The sequence below is a fragment of the Danio aesculapii genome, chromosome 19 (assembly GCF_903798145.1).
Source record: "Danio aesculapii chromosome 19, fDanAes4.1, whole genome shotgun sequence".
In the NCBI taxonomy this organism is placed as follows: Eukaryota; Metazoa; Chordata; class Actinopteri; order Cypriniformes; family Danionidae; genus Danio; species Danio aesculapii.
The window spans coordinates 10,240,173-10,263,041 of record NC_079453.1 but is presented as its reverse complement, the minus strand read 5'-3'; the positions used below and the strand labels follow the sequence as shown (position 1 = coordinate 10,263,041).

Genomic DNA, 22,869 nt, shown 5'->3' with positions numbered 1-22,869 from the left:
CGCAGAAATTTATTGTTTCAATTTATATTTATATCTATGTCAAATTGATTTAGATAATGCTCACACCGCGCTAATAATCTGAGAGTATGTGATTACCCAAGGACAGAATAGAGATCAAGACAACTAACTATATTTAGGTATACAGATATTTGTTTTCCATGACTTTTCCAAAACTTTGTGGGTTTTTCTGTTTTTCCAAAACTTTTCCTGGCCTGGAAAATGCCATGTCAATATTCTATCACTTTTTCAGGTTTTTCATAACCGTATGATCCCTGATTATAGCATTGAAGCATTATAATCGGTAATCGGTATCGGCCGATCACCAAGACAAAGAGTAGGTACTCAGTATCAGCTGCAAAAATCCTGATCGGAGCATCTCTAATAATTACCTCACCTGTCAACATGATGCTTGTAAACAGGAGTATTATTAACTGCTCTTTTCTCACTGCGGTCGTGCACATATTTACATATCCATCTAAACAGCTAAATGCACTTTATCAATATAATATGCAAATTTATTCCATCTTCCTTTTTCCCCTCTATTCATAAAATAAATGAACTGTGAAAAGCATTGTGTCTATATTTATGGGCACTGAATCATGTACAGTCTCTTATACAATACTCGTACAGTTCACTTAAGGGTCAATCTCATAAAAGCGCTGACGAAAGTGGAAAGTGTTGATATCAGCTCGTGTCCATAATGACCAACACAATCAACCGATCTTTATCCTGGTAATGGACATTCATGTGGCATTGCAAATAAAATATTTTATGCTCTCTCTGTTCTCTGCCTTGATCCTGCTTTAGCAACTATCACAGCATGTCAAGTGCCAGATCAGTTAAGGCCAGGGTGAGAATTACAGGGGGAGTTTGACCCCCACTAATTAACACTTGATCCCCCCGAAGGACATCAAAAACAAAATGTGTGCGTCTGCATTTGTGTGTATGTGTGTGCGCATGTGTGTTGTTTGAGGGGGGTCTCTGGAAAATAGTTTGCACTAATCTAATCTTTATTATTATTATTATTATTATTATTATTATTATTATTATTATTATTATTATTATTATTATTATTATTATTATTATTAATAATAATAATAATAATAATGCTGTTCATTTAAAGGTGGCCTAGTTACAATGTAAACTCTTCATTTAACTACTGATATTAATTAATTGCATGTCCTTACAATATGGTAGGGGTTGGAATGTGGGTTAGGTTTAGGGTTAGTTATAAGTAATTATGCATAATTTGTTGTAGTTACTATAGTAAGACCATGAAACATGCGTAACTACATCACCTTAAATTGAAGTGTTACCGGAAAATGCTCAGCCAGTGGTCTGAAACCAGTAGATCTAGCCTACATTATACCTATTGACACATAAGTCTTCAAAAGTCACTTTTTTATTTTAAATGAGATGTTTGTAGCTACACATATGTAAAAAAAAAAAAAAAAAAAAAAAAAAAAAACGAAATTGGTCCGCACAGAAATAAAGCAACGTTTACATATCAGAGTCATTAATTGCCAGACCCCCCCACAATCTGTCAGACAGTGCGATGGGTGTGTGGTGCGTCTTCTTGACTCACATGACATACTGTGAGTATGTCACATGACATACTAATCCAGTGCGATCAATTTTCACCAACGAGCAATCCAATTCACCTTTTGTCCAGTTTTTACTTGGAAATTCATGAAGAAAACGTGAAGCACTGTAGCCTTTCAATTCTCGGAAACCATTGATCAAACTCTTATCTTCATTCGAAAACAATTTTATTTAAGTCTTACGCAGCTAAAAATAAATACGTCATCATTACGCCATCATTACGTTATCGCCAAGAAAAGTAAAGGACTATTATACTGCACAGATTGAGTTGTTATTCCTGTACAAAATTTAGTCATTCTTATTCCTGTAGTACGATAAACAGTCTTATTTTTGATTGATAAATTATTGCTTGGTTTTTTTTTTTGAGACACGGTGTGTTTACTGTATATAGACAGTTGCTTAAAAGTAGAAATAGCTTAATAGTCTAACTACACATAGTGTGTGTTTTAATAGATGCTTAAGCGTGCACATGAAAGGTAAACAGTAAATAGTAAGCTCCTCAACAGCAAACAAACAGTGATCTTTTATGATCATCCATTTATCTGTACAGGGATGCAAGCTCTTCATGTTTGACAAAATTCTAATTTGTTGATTTATTTCAAAATGTTTAAATTTTGTTTATATACACATACATTTCTAGACAGCGGGAAATACATCTAAGGAGGTAAGTTTTTTTGTAGTAAATGCACCGGAGGCCGCTGTGAATGCTTTTTCAGAGCTCAAATATCCCTTGTGACTGCCATTTGCACCTGCTGTCATCGCGTAAATCCAGCAGAGGCCGCTGTGTATGCTTTTTCAGATCTCAAATTTCTCTCATGAGTGCAATTCGCACCTGCTGTTGTCATGTAAATCCACCAGAAGGCGCTGTCGACAAACTGACTGACCAATATTTTTTTTTTTTGCCTTTTGGTTTTTGTTTTATCTGCTTTCTGGAACCATTTTTCACTGGACTTGAACCCCGTCATCACAGTCAACTCCAAGTCCGCCAACATACACGTTGAGCCACTGGATAACAGCCGTCCACATGGAGGTAGGCAGTCAGCTGGTAGCGTGAAAATGATTCAGAAGCCATCGGCGGCGTCATACCGCCCCGTATCTTTCGTTTTAAAGACGAAATGCAACCATTCGTAGTGCTGGCTACATAATTCGTGCTCTCCAGAAATGTATATGGGGGTATGTTTTCACATTGAGCCTGTGTTGTTAACCAAGCAGATTAATGTATAAGTTTGATTAATACAATTAATAAATGATTATATATAAATTTGGTTAACTGAGGTGTGCATATGTATTACATAAACTACTGAAAAAAGCAGATCCACTAACACTCAATGTATTACCACTGGTTAAGACATAATTTTTGGTTTTGGAGCCGATAAATATTGGTGTGAATACTATTAAAATTATTACTGCATTTAGTAAATTATGTTCATTCAATTACATGACTCATTAAAATACTGTCCTTTCATAAAATGTGCATCTTTTTAAATCACAAAAAGTTTACAGCTTAGTACTTTGCAAACCCTTACAGTAATTTATTACTGCCAAAAACGTATTTGTGTGTGTGTGTGTGTGTGTGTGTGTGTGTGTGTGTGTTTGTGTGTGTAGCACAATATCTTATTGGAATAATCTTTTTAATCCAATAAATGCACAAAAGCCCTTTTTGGGGGGGCAAAATGTGTTAAATGTATTGGTTTAATAAATTAATTTACATTCTACAATTAAATTCTCATGCTAGCTGTCTCCCTTCTTTATACAAATCACTCAATCTCAGTTTTTGTAATTGATATAATTAAACACGGCATAAACAAACGCAAAGCCATAACAAACAAATAGATGAACACACATGTACGTGAGAAGTATCACTGATTGATGTAAATACGCCAAAGTGAAAGAGAGAGCAAGGGATGAGAGCATCTCTCCACACATGGCGCTGATCAAACAGGCCACAGAACGTGTTCAAGCATTAAGTCCCGAAAATAGTTTGCTCACACACAAACACACATCAAAATCATCATCATCATCATGACCTTCTCCTGCGGTTTGCACACGTGTGTGTGTGTGTGTGTGTGCGTGTGTGTGTGTGTGTGTGTGTGGGATAATCCTCACCTGTAGAACAGCAGACATACACTCTCAGTCTTAAACAGCTGTGTCCGTGATGATGGATCGGTGTAGCTGAAACAACAGACGACAGCACAAACATTAACCTACTGCCACCTCCTGGACAATGACAGGCACTTCAAGTTTAAAATGTTAAATAATTACATGCTGACTACCAAATGGACAGTATGCAGTATAGTATACTCGATAAGTAAAACTGTGGAATATTAATGAACATGTAAATATTAGTATTCTGATACTGCAATCATGGCACTCTCCCAGCTTTTATAGCTGTCAGGAATGTAGCGTTTACTGCAAAAAAAAAAAAAAAAAAAGAAGTCTGTACTCTAGACATCATCCTTTTGAGGTTTTTATTAAATCTAAACAGAAGGCGGTGGTGTCTGAGAAAGGCTGTTCAGCTGAAGTGCTGTCAAGTTGTTTTAAACCCAGTTTAGACTTAATAAACACTTCAAAATGATGTATTTTACAGAGTTCAGTCTGTAGAATTTTCTCTTTAAAAAATACAATATTGCTTTGCTGTCATGTGACCTAATACAGAATGTAAACAGAAATTATTATACTTTTAATAAATATTTTAACAATTGTAAATCAAAAACTTAGAACTAGTCAATCACATTTGATTGGAGGATATAATACTTTCTGCACAGTTTTAGTAAGACGTGCACTATAGATATAGAAAGTAATACAGTGAAGCAATGTAGCATAGTACAAGTCAAACTAGTATTCCATTCTGTGTATGTCCCATTTTGGCAGATAACAGTAAACAGATAACACATTCAAACATAAAAAATAATAAATAAAGCAGGAAAAACAGCATACTAAATACTATAGTAGCCATGTTGATATTGCTTGGTATAGAATGGTAGCATGCTATTTTAAAGGAATATAATAATAATAATAATAATAATAATAATAATAATAATAATAATAATAATAATAATTTAATTTAGTTTATTTAATTCACCTATAGCGCATGTGTTTGGACTGTGGGGGAAACCGGAGCACCCGGAGGAAACCCACACGAACACAGGGAGAACATGCAAACCCCACATAGAAATGCCAACTGGCCCAGCCAGGGCTCGAACCAGCAACCTTCTTGCTGTGAGGCTACAGTGCTGTGAGTATATTAACATTTGTAAATTAAAAATTTAGACTTAGATCTAGTCAATCACATTGGATTAAAGGATCCAATAATACTTTTCTGCACAGTTTTAGTAACACGTGCACTATAGATATAGAAAGTAATATGGTAAATGAAGAAACACGTCTCATTTTGATGTCCCATTTTGGTGTCATGATTCATGTCCCATTCCAGTGAGCGCCTTCTGTAAATTATGATTAAAATCTAAGATAGTTGCTATTTTTGCTCAGAAAAAAAAAAATTTAACAGAACACATTCAAATATAATGAATAATAGAGCAGAAAAACAGCATACTACTGTAAATAACTACAGTATTAATATCACTTGTTATAGAAAAGTAGAATGGCTGCATACTGTTTAGAAGGATATAATATATATATATATATATATATATATATATATATATATATATATATATATATATATATATATATATATATATATATATATATATATATATATACATTTGAAGTCAGAATTATTAGCCCCATTTAATTTTTTTTTCTTTATTAAATATTTCCCAAATGATGTTTAAAAGAGAAAGGAAATTTTTACAGTATGACTGATAATATTTTTTCTTCTGGAGAAAGTCTTATTTATTTTATTTCGGCTAGAATAAAAGCAGTTTAAAATTTTTTAAAAACCATTTTAAGGTCAGTGTTTTTAGCCCCTTTAAGCTATGTATTTTTCTATAGTATACAGAACAAACCATCGTTATACAATAACTTTCCTAATTACCCTAACCTGCCCAGTTAACCTAATTGACCTAGTTAAGACTTTAAATGTCACTTTAAGCTGTATAGAAGTGTCTTGAAAAATGTCTAGTCAAATATTATTCACTGTCATCAAGGCAAAGATACAATGAATCAGTTATAAGAAATGAGTTATTAAAACTATTATGTTTAGAAATGTGTCGACAAAATCTTCTCTCCGTTAAGCAGAAAATAGGGAAAAAATAAAAAGGGGGCTAATTTTTCAGGGGGGCAAATAATTCTGACTTCAACTGTATATATAATATTAACATGTTAATTGGCCAGTAACCCCTGCAATGAATAAGAAGGAATAAACAATTATAACGAATAAAGTTATATCAGCATACTTAATGCTACAGTTTTCATTTTAGTATTGCTTGGTATAAAATAGTAGCATTGTGTCATGCTATTCTGAACTAATAATAGTTACATGTATAAAAATCAGCATTACCAACATGCTAATTGGACATTAGCCACTAAAATAAACGGCATGTAATGAGTTCATGTGACATAATGCTTTATATAAAAGTGTTTACTAAATTAATAATAAGTAAATATAAATGTGAAATATGAACACTGAAGAACGATAAAAACAACACAAACAGAATGTAATATAAACAAATGAAGCAGTATGCAGCTACACTATTCCTCACAAACACATACTAGCATTAGCATATAACCTAATTCCTCCTAAAAGCCACTAATAATGATGATTATAAGAACCAAGAACAGCAATGGTTTAGCTTTTTATGAAAATTCTGTCTTTGCTTATTAAAGAGACAGTTTAACCAAAACTTTCAATTACCTTTATGAGTTTCTTTCTTCTGTTGAACACAAAAGAAGATATTTTAAAGAATGCTGGTTGCTGGCACGCATCTGAAAAAAATTCGCAGCAACCAACATTTTACAAAATATCTTCTTTTGTGTTCAACAGATGAAAGAAACTCAAATAGGGTTTGAACAAGTGTGGGGAAATGATGACAGAATCTTTTTTTGGGTGAACTATCCCTTTACGGTAAGCAGGTTGCTTTTTCTTCTGTGCCTTTAAGTCTTTCATATGCAAATGACGTTGAATTTAACATTCTTTGCATGAGAGAGTCCTTTAAAGCGCACCTACAAACTTTACTGAACTCTTTATTTCAAAAGAGCAATGCAAACGCTACATTTGACAGACATTTGTTGTTTGTTCAGACTATTTATTTAAAATGAGCTTAACCAACACAATTTTTGAGGATTTTTTTGCCACAACTTAATTGTTTTATGTTCAATCCACTTACATTGTGGAAACAATTAAGTTAACTTAATAGATTTGTGTTGGGACAACATGAAGGAATTGTATGGAACCCGGCATTTTTTTACAGTGTACGGCCCCTTTAAGGCAAAGCCGAGATAAAACGAACACTAAAATAAATAGCATTGATCAAAACAGATACGGCGTGCGTTTATTAAATTATCCATTTCCACAAGCAGCAGATACCATCAGCGATTGATGAATTGCCCCCAAACGAACTCCCCCCGAGCTCAGACAAAGATAACATTTCTTGTTTTCAGGTTGATAAACATATGGGCCACGCTATCATAGAAATGTTGGAGCGTGATAGCATTTTTCAATAGCAATGACTGTCATACTATCGCTAATAACCTGCCTGCGGACCGCACTAATGAAGACGACTATTAGCATTAGGTGAGACATGCATCCGAAAAATCGCCATTAGCGATGCTCTATTAACACTCGCTTTCTATTCTGCATTCAAAAAGTTTTTAATCAAAGCGGGTGCGCTCTAATTGGTAGTGATTGACCCAAATGCCAGGAAGACTGATGATCGGCGGCCTGGCGTAACATTCGCACCCCCGATAACAAGCCCCTTTGGATGGCGGAGCTGTCACTGTTTCACCAACAAGGCACTTTTGAGAGCAAATGGACTGCTGGGAGAGATGCATTTGAGTCCGTCCTTAGGAGCTTTCTTTTATTCTCAGTTGTGATTTGGTAAAAATGAATGAAACATTGAGGCGTTTTTGAAATAACTCGCCGTCTTATAGATCGCTGGGGTTGCAAATTGTTTTCTTCACAAGTTTCGCTTTTGTTAAGCGCATCTCAGTGAGTTATCTGTCACCCTGCACATAATGGCGAAAGTTCTCTCTTCCTTTATTCCCGATTCAAAAAAACCCGAGGACAGGAAGAGCCCTGATTGGCTCGGCGGTACAATCGCCACATCATGAAAGGGAGGATCCTGCCAAGGCACTTCTGCTAACAATGTCCCCTTGAACAAAGCACCTAAACCTCCATCTGCTCGCCAGAATGCCTTTCCCTGCGTAATAACCTTTTCTGTCAGAGGAGTTTAGATAAAGTATGCCTACTGCACCCTGGCAAAAGCACACTTTAAAGGATTATTATGTTAAATACAAGTTAAGCTCTGCGGACGCCATCTGTGGCATGCTGTCAATAACCACTGAAAATCATTTCCACTCGCACCTGAGTTTGTTTGATTTGAAATCCACTTGTAATTGTGCTTGAGTTTTGCCCCAGATACGTTTTCATGGACTGAGGCGTAAGTGTGAAAGGTTCTCTGTGATGCTAGCTTTCCGTCCACATGTTCTTTTGAAAATGTGTTGGACAGTGCATAAAAAGTGGAATGCAATCATCGAAACAAATTTACATTTTTAATTATTTGAAGTATTAAGATGAAACTGCTTATAAAAGCTAAGACTAAAACGTTATGATGAATATCTTCTGGATGTGCATCAAATACAAAAATGTGGCTTCAATTCATTAATCCATGCTCAGCATTGGGTAAAAAATGGAAAAAGCCCAACAGTTGGGTTAAAAATATATCAATTTGATTGTAAAAATTTGTTCCAACGTTTGGTTAATACAAGCCAGTATAATTTTAGACTGGATAATTCATTTATATTTGCTAGTATAACAATATGGAAAGTTTTCCAAGCTATTTAAGATATTGAATTATTCAAAACCTGGAATATATATATATATATATATATATATAGTTGAAGTCTTTAGAATTATTAGCCCCCTCAATTATTAGGCTCCCTGTTTCTTTTTCCCCAATATCTGTTTAATGAAGAGAAGATTTTTTTTCAACACATTTCTAAACATAATAGTTTTAATAACTCATTTATTTTATATTAATAACTGATTTATTTTATCTTTGCTATGATGACAGTAACTTATATTTACTAGATATTTTTCAAGATATAGAGCTTAATTTTTTTTTCTATAGAGCTTAAAGTGACATTTAACTGCTTAACTACACTGTAAAAAAAAAAAAAACTAATTTTACAGAAAATATCTCTAAATTTTTTACAGTATTTTTTTTGCCATTTCAAATTAAATTCAAAGCTTAGTAAAATGAAAAACAATCTTTCTAAATTAACAGTTTGACTTTCATTTTAGGTACTTTATCATTAAAAACAAATTACTGACATTTTTGTTTTTATACAGGGAAATTACAGTATTATTTATACAGTATTTTTTCTGTTATTTTAAATTATATTCAAAAGTCTGTAAAAATTACAAACAATATTTGTAAATTAACAGCTTGACTGTTCTTTTATGTACTATATAATTAATGACACATTACAGCAATTTTCCTGTTTTATACAATACAATTGCCGTATTATTTACACAGTGTTTTTTCCAGTTTTTTTTAAAGTACATTTAAAATTACGTAAAATTAAAGTAATAATTTGTAATTATTTGCTCTGTAAAAAAAAAATAAAAATCTTAAAAAAAAGGTCAAATGACTGGCAGCTACGGCTGCCAAACAAAAACCATAAAATTATGGTAAAATTTCTTTGTTGAAATAAAATTCGTTATGAACTGATTACATGGACTTTAAAAGCAGCACAGACGGACGCACCAATTGCTAAGTCTTGCTATACTGTTACTGTGAACATTATGATGCGTTTCTCTTCTTTTGTCTTGTTTTGTTTGTTAATTGTTTATGTGGTTTGCTGCCGGGACTGACCATTTGGCTGTTATTTTACCATGACTCTGGATTCCCTGCATGCATCTGTTTGCCCCTGTGTTGACTGTTGCTTGCCTGACCATCTCTGTGTAATAAACCTGCATTTGGATCTGCACTCCTTTGTCAGCATCCCCTTCACATTACAGTTCCATTTCATTTAAGATTTGTAACTGAATTATTCCATATATTTTAAACCTCTACATGTTTTATAAAAATACTATTCAATAAAATGCAACAACTGTAATCTTAAAGTTGTGAGAATTTTAATCAGTTGTATCTCATTTGTTGTTTTTTCCAGACGTTTTTGATCCAAAATAAAACTGTTAAATTACGACCATGAGCATGTCTTGACATTTTATTAAAGGTGTTTAATTGTAATGATTGAGAGATAAAATTCTTTTAAATAACATTTTTTCTCTTGAAATTTTAGTGCAGTTACTTTATTGATGATGTTCGATCATAATAATCTAGGAAAAGTCTGTGAAATAACAGTGTTTCTCTGTAAAACTCTTAGTGTGTAACTTAAACGGATTTGATTGTAATAATCTAGGAAAAGTCTGTAAAATAACAGTGTTTTTCTGTAAACATTTTAATGAAAATATCTGTAGATTTATTATTTTTTGCACTTTATTTCAACAAAGAAATTTTACCATAATATAATGGTTTTTGTTTGGCAGCCGTAGCTGCCAGTCATTTGACCTTTTTTTTACGATATTTTTTTTTACAGTGTAGGTTAATTATATTAACTAGGCAGTTTAGGGCTATTAGGCAAGTTATTGTATAATGATGGTTTGCTCGGTACATTATAGAAAAAATATATCTTAAAGGGGCTAATAGCTTCATAAAAAAAAAAAAAAAAAAAAAAAAAATATATATATATATATATATATATATATATATATATATATATATATATATATATATATATATATATATATATATATATATATATATATAAACTGCTTTTATTCTAGCCGAAATAAAACAAATAAGACTTTCTCCAGAAGAAAAAATATTATCAGACATGCTATAAAAATTTCCTTGCTCTGTTAAACTTAATTTGGGAAATATTTAAAAAAGAAGAAAAAAAATCAAAGGGGGCAAATAATTCAGACTTCAACTTTATATATATTTCATAAAAGTGGCTTTCCCACTGCCTACAATCCTTGGTAACCACTGGCTACAATTAAGCATCAGTTTTGAATAATCATCCATGTCTGGTGTGAACGCAGTGTAATGCTTTGTAAATAAAACCACAAGATTTAAAAATTATTTTGGCTGTGTGCTTAAACTACCTATTTAAAATGAGCTAAATCTACACAATCCTTGAGGTTTTTGGGGATCAACTTAATAATTATATGTTCAATCCACTTAAATTCCTAAATAAAAAAATTAAGGTAACTTAATCAATTTGTTTTGGGACAACATGAAGCATTTTTTTACAGTGTGTAAAGGCTCCTACACACTGCTTTTCGTTTGTGTTTATCGTCAGCGTTTTTCAAGACGCTTTTCTGGATTCAAACCCAAGCGATTTTCACTGGCGTCAAGCAAAAGAGTTTGCAAAATCACTCCTTGACGTTAGATGGCACTGCACAACTTTAAGCTTCTGACACCCGCTTGTAACGCAGAAAAAGAAGACAAAGTTGACACGCTTGTTGTTATGGATGGTTGAAGTAGCAGCTCCAGCTCTAGCAATAAAGAAATGATTATTGTTCACCAATGCAATAAGCAGCTCCACGTTCATTTCGCCTCGGGGCATCTTCTTTTGTGTCACTCGCATTGACAGTTTTGCACTTGAGCGCCTCCAAGTGCTGTTTATTGTAACTTTAGCAGCTCTATGCGCGTGAACAAAGCGGCAATCTGATTGGTGGAGAACGAGCATGAGGCGTTTTTTTAAATGGCGCTTTTGCACCTGCCGTTTTGCGCGTTGGTGTGCACGATTACATTGACGCCCTTTATTTAGTCAAGAGGCGTTAAACGTCGAGTGAAAATGCGAGCAAAAAACGTCACGGTGTGCACGGGCCTTAACAGTGAACCATACATATACACAATGGTTCATATATTCAATGGAACCATACATATACACAATGCTGGGTTCCACACAATCGATTTGTGTTGGGATAACTGGAATAAACTTATCAGTTTTTAAAAACTGAAGTGGACTGAACATAAAACAATTAAGTTGTCCCCAAAAAACCTTAAGAATTGTGTTGTTTCAGTTCATTTCAAATAAGTAGTTTGAACAAACAGCAAACATAATTTGTTTTCAGTTTAAATCATACACAAGAACTGAATACTCACATATATAATAGTACTCATGTCCCACGTTGAACTCATAGCCTAGCGAGAAGGCGCTGTAACGCTGGAATTTCTCCGAGAATTTAATGGGTGCGTGGGGGGCGTGTGGCCGGTTGCACTCCCAGCGCTTGAAGCCCATCTGCGGGTCGCAGGTGCGGTAGCCTCTGTAACTGACCATGTAGAGAACATACTGCTCTGCCACGCCACGCTCTAGCGCCCCCCGCTGGCTCTGGTTGTAGTGCGGACAGTAGATGTCCAGGTAGTCATTCACACTGACCTGTACAGTGTAGCCCTCCCTCCTCAAACTGAAAGACAAAAACAGAAAGAATATTTCTATTATTACAAAGAATGCATGCTTTTCTATTTGAATGACAGTTGTCTGATAAACTGGGATTTTTTTCTAAATAGATAGAAAACAAAAATCTAATAAAAATTTTAGGTATGCACGGTGGCTTAATGGTTAGAAATGTTGCCTCACAACAAGAAGGTTGCTGGATCGAGTCCCAGCTGGGCCAGTTGGCATTTATGTGTGGAGTTTGCATGTTTTCCCCGTGTTCGTGTGCGTTTCTGTGTGTTCCGGTTTCCCCCACAGGCCGAAGACATGTGGTATAGGTGATTTGGATGAACTAAATTGACCATAGTGTGTGAGAATGTGTGTATGGGTGTTTCCCAGTACTGGGTTGTCGCTGGAAGGGCATCTGCTAGTATGTAAAAACATATGCCGGAATAGTTGGCGGTTCATTCTGCTGTGGTGACCCCTGTTAAATAAGGGACTAAGCTGGAGGAAAATTAATGAACGAATTAAATTCAAATTTTGTCTCATACATAGTCATACACAGAATGATATGCAGTGAAATGCTTACACAACCGCTAATGACCTTAACAATGATAACAACATTAACAAAAAATAATAATAACAACAAAAAGAATCTAAATTTGGAGAAATAGAAGTTGTGCAATAGAAAATACGGTCACACTTTATTTTGATGGTTCGTTTGTTGAATTTAGTTACATTGCATCTACATGCCAACTAATTCAGATTAGATTATAAGTAGACTGTTAGGTTAGGGATAGGGTTAGGGTTAGAATAAGTTGACATGTACTTGCATGTCCCAATGTGTTCTTAATCTGGCCCTGCCTACAAAGTATAACAATCCTAAAGAGCTATCTGTACAAACTGAAACGGTGGTAAAAGGAAAGTGTAATGATTGATCTCATTAACCTTTCCGAAATGTATAAGTCTTGCTTGAACGGAAAAGCAGTTATGTTTCAATTCTTTGCCACAGCACATTAAACCGGATCATTTTTCATGCTTAATGTATGCAAGACCCAAATCAAACGTTAGGGGGCAGTGTTTCATTTCACGTCAGCCCTTTTCATTTGATTCTTTGTCTCGCACTGAAAAAAAAAACAAAAAAACGTGCTAATACACACACTTGCGCGCTTCTAGGTCAGGTCCCGCAGGAGATTATTATTCAATTACAAAACGAGGATCAGAAATGTCACCCACTCCTCTTCCGCTAACCCCTTTCTCCTCGGTTTCTGTGTCTTTTCTTCAACACTTCCTTTTTTTACACTCTTTCTGTACTACCACATGCAGTGCTGCCTCTTTTTTTGGGCTTTTAAAATGTGCATTATTCACATGTCCTCTTTATAGCTCTGCTTCTCCTTTTTTACTCACTATATCTCCTGTTCTATTTCTTTCTTTCTACAGCATTTTTGTCTCTCCTCTTTTTTTTAATCAGTGTCTTTCTTTGCCTTTTATCAATACACAACAGATGGCAATCACATCCTTGATTAGGGCTTTCTCTCTCGCTCTCACACACGCAGGCTGAATGAAAGATTTTTTTGTCATGCGGTGTGTTTTGGGGAGGGATGCTTCAAAGCTGCTATATTTAGGAAGAGGGAGCAGGCAAGGAGAGGAAAAAGAGAGAGATAAAGGGAGAAGATGAAAGAGTGAGGAAAGATGAAATGAGAGTGCAGGAAAACAAAGGATGAGGAGAGGCGCAGAAATGGGACGCCAGCGTGCTTGACACTCCTGAAGATGATGATGTTGAGGAGTGTGTGTGTAGTAGTAGTCATGTTCGAGCCACACTGGAGGGAGCGAATGTCCCCAAAAGGAGAGTAAAAACTAAAATGTCACATTATGACACCAGCCAAAAGCTCCCAAGAGGGAGATTGTGGACTAAATATACTAAAATAATGTTCTCATGAAAATCCCAGAATGCACCTCATAAAGTCGGCTGAGACAATGTCTAGAGAGCTCCAATTCTTTAACTTAATTTATCATGTTTCCTTGTTTTGGTAGCTTTATTTTCATTCTAAAACTTTAGGAAAAGGTCATAATAAAAAAAAGATGAGTATGTTCACACTTTAGACTGGTAAAACATGAAGGAGAAGATGAATCTGACTTATAAGTGTGATTTTGTGTGACTTGAACTCACTAAATTAAGGTATTTATGCACTGAGGATTATACTTATATAGTTGATTTAGTTCTAAAAATCTTTCAAAATTAAAAATATATTCAATAAATATTGAACACGTCACCATTTTTCTCAGAAAACGTATTTCAGAAGGTGCTCTTTACTTGAAATGTTCACTGGATGTTGGTAACAACCAAAGAAATCCATATACGCAAAGAAAACAATATTAATTAGTTTACAAATGAAGATATTTGTAATAAAATAAAATGACACAGAAAAAAATTTGAACACATGAAGAAAGGGAGGTGTAAAAAGGTAGTAAAAGCCCAAACAGCAGCTGAAATCTCTCATTAGTTATTTAGCAACCCTTTGCCCTTCGTCATTGTAAATGAATATCAGCTGCTTCAGTCCAACATCTACATTAGCAGGATGATGAAGATGAATCCAGGGTGGACATTTCAACAAGACAATGATCCAAAACACAGCCAAGAAAACTCTTAAATTTCAGAGAAAAAAAAATCAAGCTGTGGAATGGCCCAGCCAATCACCTGACTTGAATCCAATAGAGAATACAAAATAAAGATCAGATTTGATAGACGAGACCCACAGAACCATCAGGATTTTTACACTGTTGAAGTCTGTGAGAAAAAACTCACACCTAAGTAGTGCATGCGACTTCATTCTCCATATGAGAGGCATCGTTAAGCTGCCATCACCAAAAAAGCCTTTTATATAAAGTATTAAATTCATTTCCATGATTAAGTACATTCTCCTTTTGTCATTCCATAGTTATTACACATTACAATTGTTTCAGATTGTTTTTTTGTTATATTTTCATGTTTGTATTGTTTGGGTTATTACCCAAATCTGGTTCAATTCCATGTCAACAGCTAGTTTGGAATATTTCTCCCAGAAAAAAGAAAAATAAAAGTCGTGGGAATTGAAACAATATTTTATCCTACTCTATGAACCATAATACACAAACAGCCACTTCATTTTGCTGTAAAGAGTTTGTTTTTTAAAGTGACAGACAACAAAACTGCATACGTGTTTATATTAAACAGAACAATACACTAATTATTAGTTATTTAGTTTTTTTGATGTGAATGGTCCTTTTGACCTCCTTCCAAATTCCGCCTTTGGAAGTCACTGAACTCAGTGTGCTTCTGATTGGCTAAAAATGCCTTACCACAAATCCACTTAACGATATCTATCATTTATGATTGAATATGTTTGTGTCACCTATCTAGCTCCATATTGACAACTTTTCTGGAGTGGTCAGACTCCTCAGCTCGCTTTGTATGGTGTTGTACTTATGACTTACATAATTTAAAATCATGGTACAGCTATGCAATTTTCTCTTACGTTTGCTTCTGAAAACCCGATTGGTTTGGTTTAGGGAAGGATTTTGTTCAGTGGATCTCAAGGTGATCTGTACAATCTCCTGGATGTGTACAGGAAGGATGTGTAAATGACTCTTATAATAAAATGCAGCCTATATAACGTATTTCCAACAGCGCCATCAAGTGGATTTGCCATCTAAAATGTGCAATGAAGTGTAACCCAAGCAACGTATTTTACATTCTGCCAAAATGTCCAGTAACTCCACCCATTTGGGCAATGTGAAACAATGTGAAACAATGCACAGCAGGCATTTTTCGGTATGTGTATGTGTGAAAAACGGTAAAATTTCCGGTGAAAGGTTTCTGTGACTATTTTAATATTTTAGAAGGTTTTACAGCATTGACATCGTAATTTAATTTTAAATACAATCAGATAAAAAACCTGAAGTATTTATTTAGTTGTTCAAGCATAAAATGAGATGATATATCGTGTAAACTCTAGCGCCGTCAGTGGCAGCAGGCTACCATGGAGAAACTCCTGGGGTAAAATACTGGGATAAAATAAATTGTAATATTTTAAAGACATAACGAAGAAAATTGAATTTAATGCAGTGCTTTTTGTCCGGTCTGAGACCCACTTTATATCGTATATCAATCAGGCAGTGAAGATTACTTATTTAAAAAAACAACACAGATCTTAAACCTTTTGTAATGGAAAGACAGTTCACTGGAAGCCGTTGGGCTGGCTGTCTAAAAATGAAAAGTCTGTGTGCATATACCCCATTGTGATTCTTAAAACACTTGGATATCAGTGATTTCTGTCAGATAAGGAGCATTCATGTATGACAGTTTTCAACAATATATTTACATTGATTCATAAAGTAAAAAAAATGCTCAAATTAAATTAAATTATTAAAAGAAAATTGTTTATGGGTATGTCTAGGGTTCATTTGTAGTTTAGTCTAGGAATTATAACTTACTTCATTTAAAACCAGTAAAGCTCCAGTGAATTCTCCAACCAACAACATAGTTTTTTTGAGGATTCTAAAAATGTTCTGTCCATATAGATATATTTTCAAGAAATATCTGCATCCACATGGAAATGAGAAAACTGGGTTAAAACTGTTTATTACGTATGCTACACTTGTGTGTGGCGCAGTAAACAAACACAGACAGAGCCGCAGGATACACTAACAGAAGAATGCAGTGAGCATGCACATGAAGTCCTTTCTCAGAGCCCTGAGTACAGACTTAAACTCAAGATATTATAAACATTTCTGATACATTTAACTGCTAATGCCTCACCACATGTTACAATATCTGGCATTTTTGAAATTTTCCAAGTCATAAACTTTTATGCAAAAATTAGTTTCAGGTCACTGGCAATGACAGGTGACGTGGCTGAAAGGCCAAAATTATATTAAACTTTTGAAGATTGATCTAAATCTGTAGCCATGTGGATGGGGCCCAAGATTAGTAACATTGGATAAACATAAAAATGCTTAGTAAAATAATCACGTAAAATCATTGAGTAAAGAGTGAAAACGTACACATTTTTTGATAAATAATTAATAAGGGACTATTCACTTTTGTCGTAAAAAAAAGGAAAAAGAAAAGAAAAAAACTGGTTTACTTGCCGTTTACTTCTGACACATATAAAATAGACCTACAAATAAAAGTGCTCATTGTGTGTGTGTCCATGGTGTTTTTATTTATTTGGGAACTCACAAAAGACTTATTAAATCCAGCAGTTCATCTGACACACAAATCAAGATCTGCTGCAGGGAGATGTGTTTCAGCCGCCTGTATTGAACTGTAATAGGCAAACTGCAATCACGACTATAAAAAAAAAACAAAAAAAAAAACAGAGCATTCTATCATTTTTATGGCCGTATCTTTTGACACCTTGCTCTGTTTTTGGTTTATTCAGATGTCTGGTTCATGTTGTTTTCTTATTTCAGTCAAACCGCACAACAAAGCTCATTCTAAGGTGGATTGAAATATCTTCATAGTGGTATCAGTCTGCTAGTTTTAATGGCAGGATTCACTCTTTTTCAAATCATTCCAGAGTTCATTTTAATTGAACGTGTAAAGTGTGAACACACTCTCAGAAATAAAGATACAAAACATGTCACTGGGGTAAACCTTTGTATCTTTAAGCTACAATGAGGTACACCTTTATATTTTTAGGTACTAATTTGTACCTTTAGGGTCAAATTGTGGACCTGATTGGTACAAAAGTGTACCTTTTGAAAAGGTAATGCCTCAGTGACATGTTTTGTACCTTTATTTCTTAAACAGAAATAGGGGCCATTCACATGAAATGTGTTTCTCCTGTCCAATGCACTACTTACACACGCCAACCTGATTTCACCAAGTAGGACATGTTCCTGGACTAACATCCATGTTGACCCTGGAACAACATTCTAATCAGCCAGTCAGAATTAAGGTGTACGGTTTGGTTTATGCACTTCTACATTATTCAACTATTTTTCCCCTCTGTTTTTGGGAATGATTTACAGTTACGGTTGGGTTTAGGAGTAGGGAATATAGGTATGGATTACATTTTTGAACCAACATGATGTTCAAGGATCAACATGTTAATCCAGGATCACATTATACTTGGCAAAATCATGATGTGCACTTATTTATTGTTTTTTAAGGTAAACACATGCTTGTTAGACGTATTTGAACATTACGCTTGCGTCTTTTGAAGCACCGTACATGTGAGCATCGTGTTTTTACATGCAATGTGAAGTTAAAAGAACTTCAACTTTCACAAGCAGCACTGCTCATTACTGTAAGTTCCACAGCAGTGGACCAATCAGAAGAACCTGAACATGGGGGTTTGTTGCAAGTGTCTTCATACAGGCACTCTATGGGTGCGTCCGGACACTCTTGTGCTTTATCGAAACCATTGTGTCCCGCGTTTTTAGAAGCAAAGGCCCGTTTGGTGTGAATGAGAAATCACAACCTCTCTAAAAAACTCAGCAGAGCTATAAAGATATCAGGACTGCAAGAACATAATACATTTCAGATTCATTCTCACACAAAGCTATTGTACATCTTCAGAAGACGAGTCCACTTTCATGTTACTTTTGCTTCCATTTTGAAGCTTGAAAGCTTCAGTTCCCCCGTAATTACATGCAAAAGATGCGACCAGCTCAATTCAGAAACTCTTTTGCTGCCTAGAAGAAAAAGAAGTCTTCCAAACACGTTTGGAAAGACATGACGGTGAGTCAGTGACAAAGTGCTCATTTCGGGATGAACTATCCTTTGAGATGTGTTTGAGATTGTGCAGCTTTCCGAAACAAAAACTAAGTCTAATTCACATGTGGGTTCCTAATGTTGTAGTATCATTGTGTGTGCTCTTCAGTGTTCATAATGTAAAGGTGAAGGGTTATGCAACTATATGTCTGCCCCGTGACACCCACAGATGAGAGAAAGAAAGAGCGAGGGAGCGATAGAGCTTTCCCCCGGGGATGTGCACATGTATTGAAGTGTGAAAACGAAGTAATGGTTTTCCCTCTTCCTCTCTTTTCTCACTTTCCCATTCTGCTGTCTCATCATCATTCTCTTTTCAGTGGGAAGGAAAACCTTGTTAGTTAGAAGGCAAAGCGGGGAGGGAGAGACTGAGAGAGAGAGAGAGAGAGAGAGAGAGAGAGAGAGAGAAAGCCAGAAGATGAGGAATAAAAGTGAGAGATAGAAGCAACATATCCAGCTTATAATCGTCTGAGGATTCAATAAACAGCCGTCAGCATAAAATGCTCCAGGGCCAAAATCTCCAATCTAATGCTAAAGAAAATTGCAAATTTATGCACTGTATCCATCCATATGTGCTATGGATCAATTCTATAGGTATGACTTTCTATATATATATATATATATATATATATATATATATATATATATATATATATATATATATATATATAATTACTATTTTTTTTATACTACGTTACTACGATTTCATTCATTTGCCTTTCGGCTTTTACTTTTCATCCATTCCCATTATAATTTGTATTTATTTGTTTATTCATTTATTTTAATCTTATAATATTAGTTTGAGCTATTCTTTTAATATCTGGTTTGCCATGTTTCTCTTACATATATTAATTTTCATAATTCAATACAATAAAATGTCTTTTGATTTGTTTTGCATTTTTTAATAGATATAGTGTAATGCAATGTAATATAATGCACAACATGCAGGTGGGCATCCCCTTGGATGTGTGATGGCAGCCACAGGACAACGGCACCAGTGTGCTCACCTCACATGAGCTATTGGTAGAGTGAAGCAACAGTGATTAGTAGACAGAGAGCCAATTTGCCAGGACACTGGGGTTACACCCCTACTCTTTTATGAGAAGTGCCATGAGATTTTTAATGACCGCAAAAAGTCAGGACCTCGGTTTAACGTCTCAACGGAAAGACGGCACTCACTGACAGCAGCCCCTTTCAGACAAACAGACCTTTCCGAAAAATTACCGGCAATTTTCCAGAAAGGTGTGTATGTGTAAACAGACCCGTTTTGAAAATACCGGTAAATTCGGTAGTCAAATGTTTACAAATACAAGCGCAGCCGTTTAGAGCTCATTTCTGGTTAATGATGTCAGAATTTACTGGTATTTTGGAATAAATGCGTGAATGATCTTTTCTGGAAAAATTCTATAACGTCCTTGTCTGTGTGAATAGCGCTTGTTTGAATTTACCGTTATAGTCATTCAGGAAATTTTTCGGATATTTACCGGTATCACTGTGTAAAAGGGGCTAGTATAGTGTCCTCTTCACGATACTGGGGCATTAGGACTCACACAGACCACAGGTTTAGCACCCCCTGCTGGCCTCACTAACACCACTTCCAACAGCAACCTAGTTTTTCACATGTGGTCTCCCATCCAGGTACTGACCAGGCTCAGCCCTACTTAACTTCAGTGAGTAAACAGTCTTGGGCTGCAGGGTGATATAGCTGTGGTTGGAAAGTGACCAAAATCTAACGTGGAGTCAACATCTTAAACCAACGTCATATTGCCGTCAAATACTGACATTTATTTATCGAGTATGGCAACCAAAATCCAACATCTGATAGACGTCATAGTGTTATTATCCACACAATGTCAAGCTGTAACATCACTAAACATTGATATTTGGTTGTTTTTAGGTTGCGTTGGAAAGTGTCCAAAATCCAACGTCTGTCCAACATTGGACAGTGATGTCAATCTGATATTGGGTTCTGACATCAACCTGATTTTCATTTCCACCAAAACGGCAACGTCTCCACGTCGTTGGGGTACAAAGTCAATCTGATTCCCTGTGCCTGCTAGGTTAAAACATGTACCTTTGTGCTAACAGCTGCAGCCTGGTTTGTTTATGTTGATATTTATAATTCAGTTGTCTTTGTCAGCTAAATTACACCGCAGTACACTTGCCTGTCAAACAAGCAACACATACTATTATACGCTTTCCAACTACCAATTACAGTACATACATCCTTTACACAGATGAATGATTAGCATCTCGCCATACTTTAAAAATGCCTTCGCTACACCCATAGAGTTGTATAAAAGTCGCTAATGCTCCCATATCTATGCCAAACTATTTGGTTTCCTCCCCGGCAGGCTCCGCGCATCATTATATGTTTTTATCACACAACTGCAGCTCTGTGCACAGTTTGCTTTCTGAGCTTTAAACATTGCAAAAACGGTATCTGACGCAGTCTTGGCTGGCTATTACTGTGATGGATTCCCTGTAAAAGGTTAAAGCTATAACACAGAAAATTCACTCCCGGGGGCAATGCGCGAATGATTCACATGGGTGGATAGAGAGAGACAGCCTGAGATACAGAGACAGAGGAAGATTCTCGAGTGTCTGCCGTACATAATCTAGAGAATCTAAAAAAAAAGACTCTTGCATCTTTAGTGGTAATGGCTGAAACTTGAGAAGCGTGTTTTTTTCTGTTAAAACACTTAGGGTATAAAGCCAAACACAGTGTTTTGCTTCTAACTGCACCTTAATGTGTTTCTAAGTATCAGTGTTCAGCGATTTGCAGCAACAAAGTGGCCATAAGTCATTCATTTTCAATGAGGGCTTTGAGAGATAGCCGCTGTTGGCAATTCAGTGCGGTTGAGCAGAGTGTAACAGTGTTTAACTATATGCAAATAAGCAGTGATGCATTGCAATGAGACCGCAGAGGTGCTCAAGCGATCGTCTTTTGTCTGGTACAGTAGTCAAGCATAGACAAAGGCTGAGAAATTATTAGTCATTGAGAAAATGTACTAAATCTACTAAGTCTACTGAGTACTAAGTACTGAGTAAACCTGTTGCTTTTAAAGGGATCTACTTGACTTTGCTTAAAAGATTTATTAAAATTATCAATAAGATTCATTGAACAGCCTTATGCATACGTAAATTAACTCTGTGGATAATTATAGAATTAAGTCAACTTAACAGTTCCGAGTTACAATGGGTTTACTTACTTATATATACACTATATAGTGTATGTCCATAAATATTTGGACATTGACACAACTGTAAAATTTTTGACTCTATACACCAACACCACGCAATGGATTTGAAATTAAATGAACAAGATGTGCTTTAACTGCAGACTGTCAGCTTTAATTTGAGGGTTTTTACATCCAAATCTGGTGAAAGCTGTAGGAATTACAACAGTTTGCATATGTGCCTCCCACTTGTTAAAGGTCCAAAAATAATTGCACAATCGGTTTCTAAGCTGTTCCATGGCCAGGTGTGGTATTCACATATTATTGCAATTACAATGATAGATAAAAGGTCCATTTCAAGCATGCTATTTGCATTTGGAATCTGTTAGTGTCAACTCTCAAGATGAGATCCAAAGAGCTGTCACTATCAGTCAACCAAGCCATCATTTTGCTGAAAAAACAAAACATACCCATCAGACAGATAGCAAAAACTTTAGGTGTGTCCAAAACAACTGTTTGGAACATTCTTATAAAGAAAGAACGCACTAGTGAGCTCAGCAACACCAAAAGACCCGGAAGACCACGGAAACAACTGTGGTGGACGACCAAAGAATTCTTTCCCTGGTGAAGAAAAAACCCTTCACAACAGTTGGCCAGATCAAGAACACTCTCCAGGAGGTAGGGGTATGTGTTTCACCTGAGTGAATGCAGAGGGTTCACCACAAGATGTAAACCATTGGTGAGCCTTAAAAACAGGAAGGC

The 22,869-nt window shown here is 35.4% G+C and overlaps 1 protein-coding gene across 1 annotated transcript in view; it reads right to left on the bottom strand.

Moving 5' to 3' along the window:
* The window catches only part of efna3a (ephrin-A3a), a 183,985-nt gene that overhangs the window by 13,466 nt on the left and 147,650 nt on the right, over positions 1-22,869 (bottom strand). Inside the window, exons 2-3 of the mRNA XM_056480178.1 lie at positions 11,901-12,202; positions 3,709-3,774 (exon numbers count right to left, since the gene is read on the bottom strand). Coding sequence (XP_056336153.1) covers positions 3,709-3,774; positions 11,901-12,202 — 368 coding nt within the window. The remainder of the gene's footprint in view (positions 1-3,708; positions 3,775-11,900; positions 12,203-22,869) is intronic.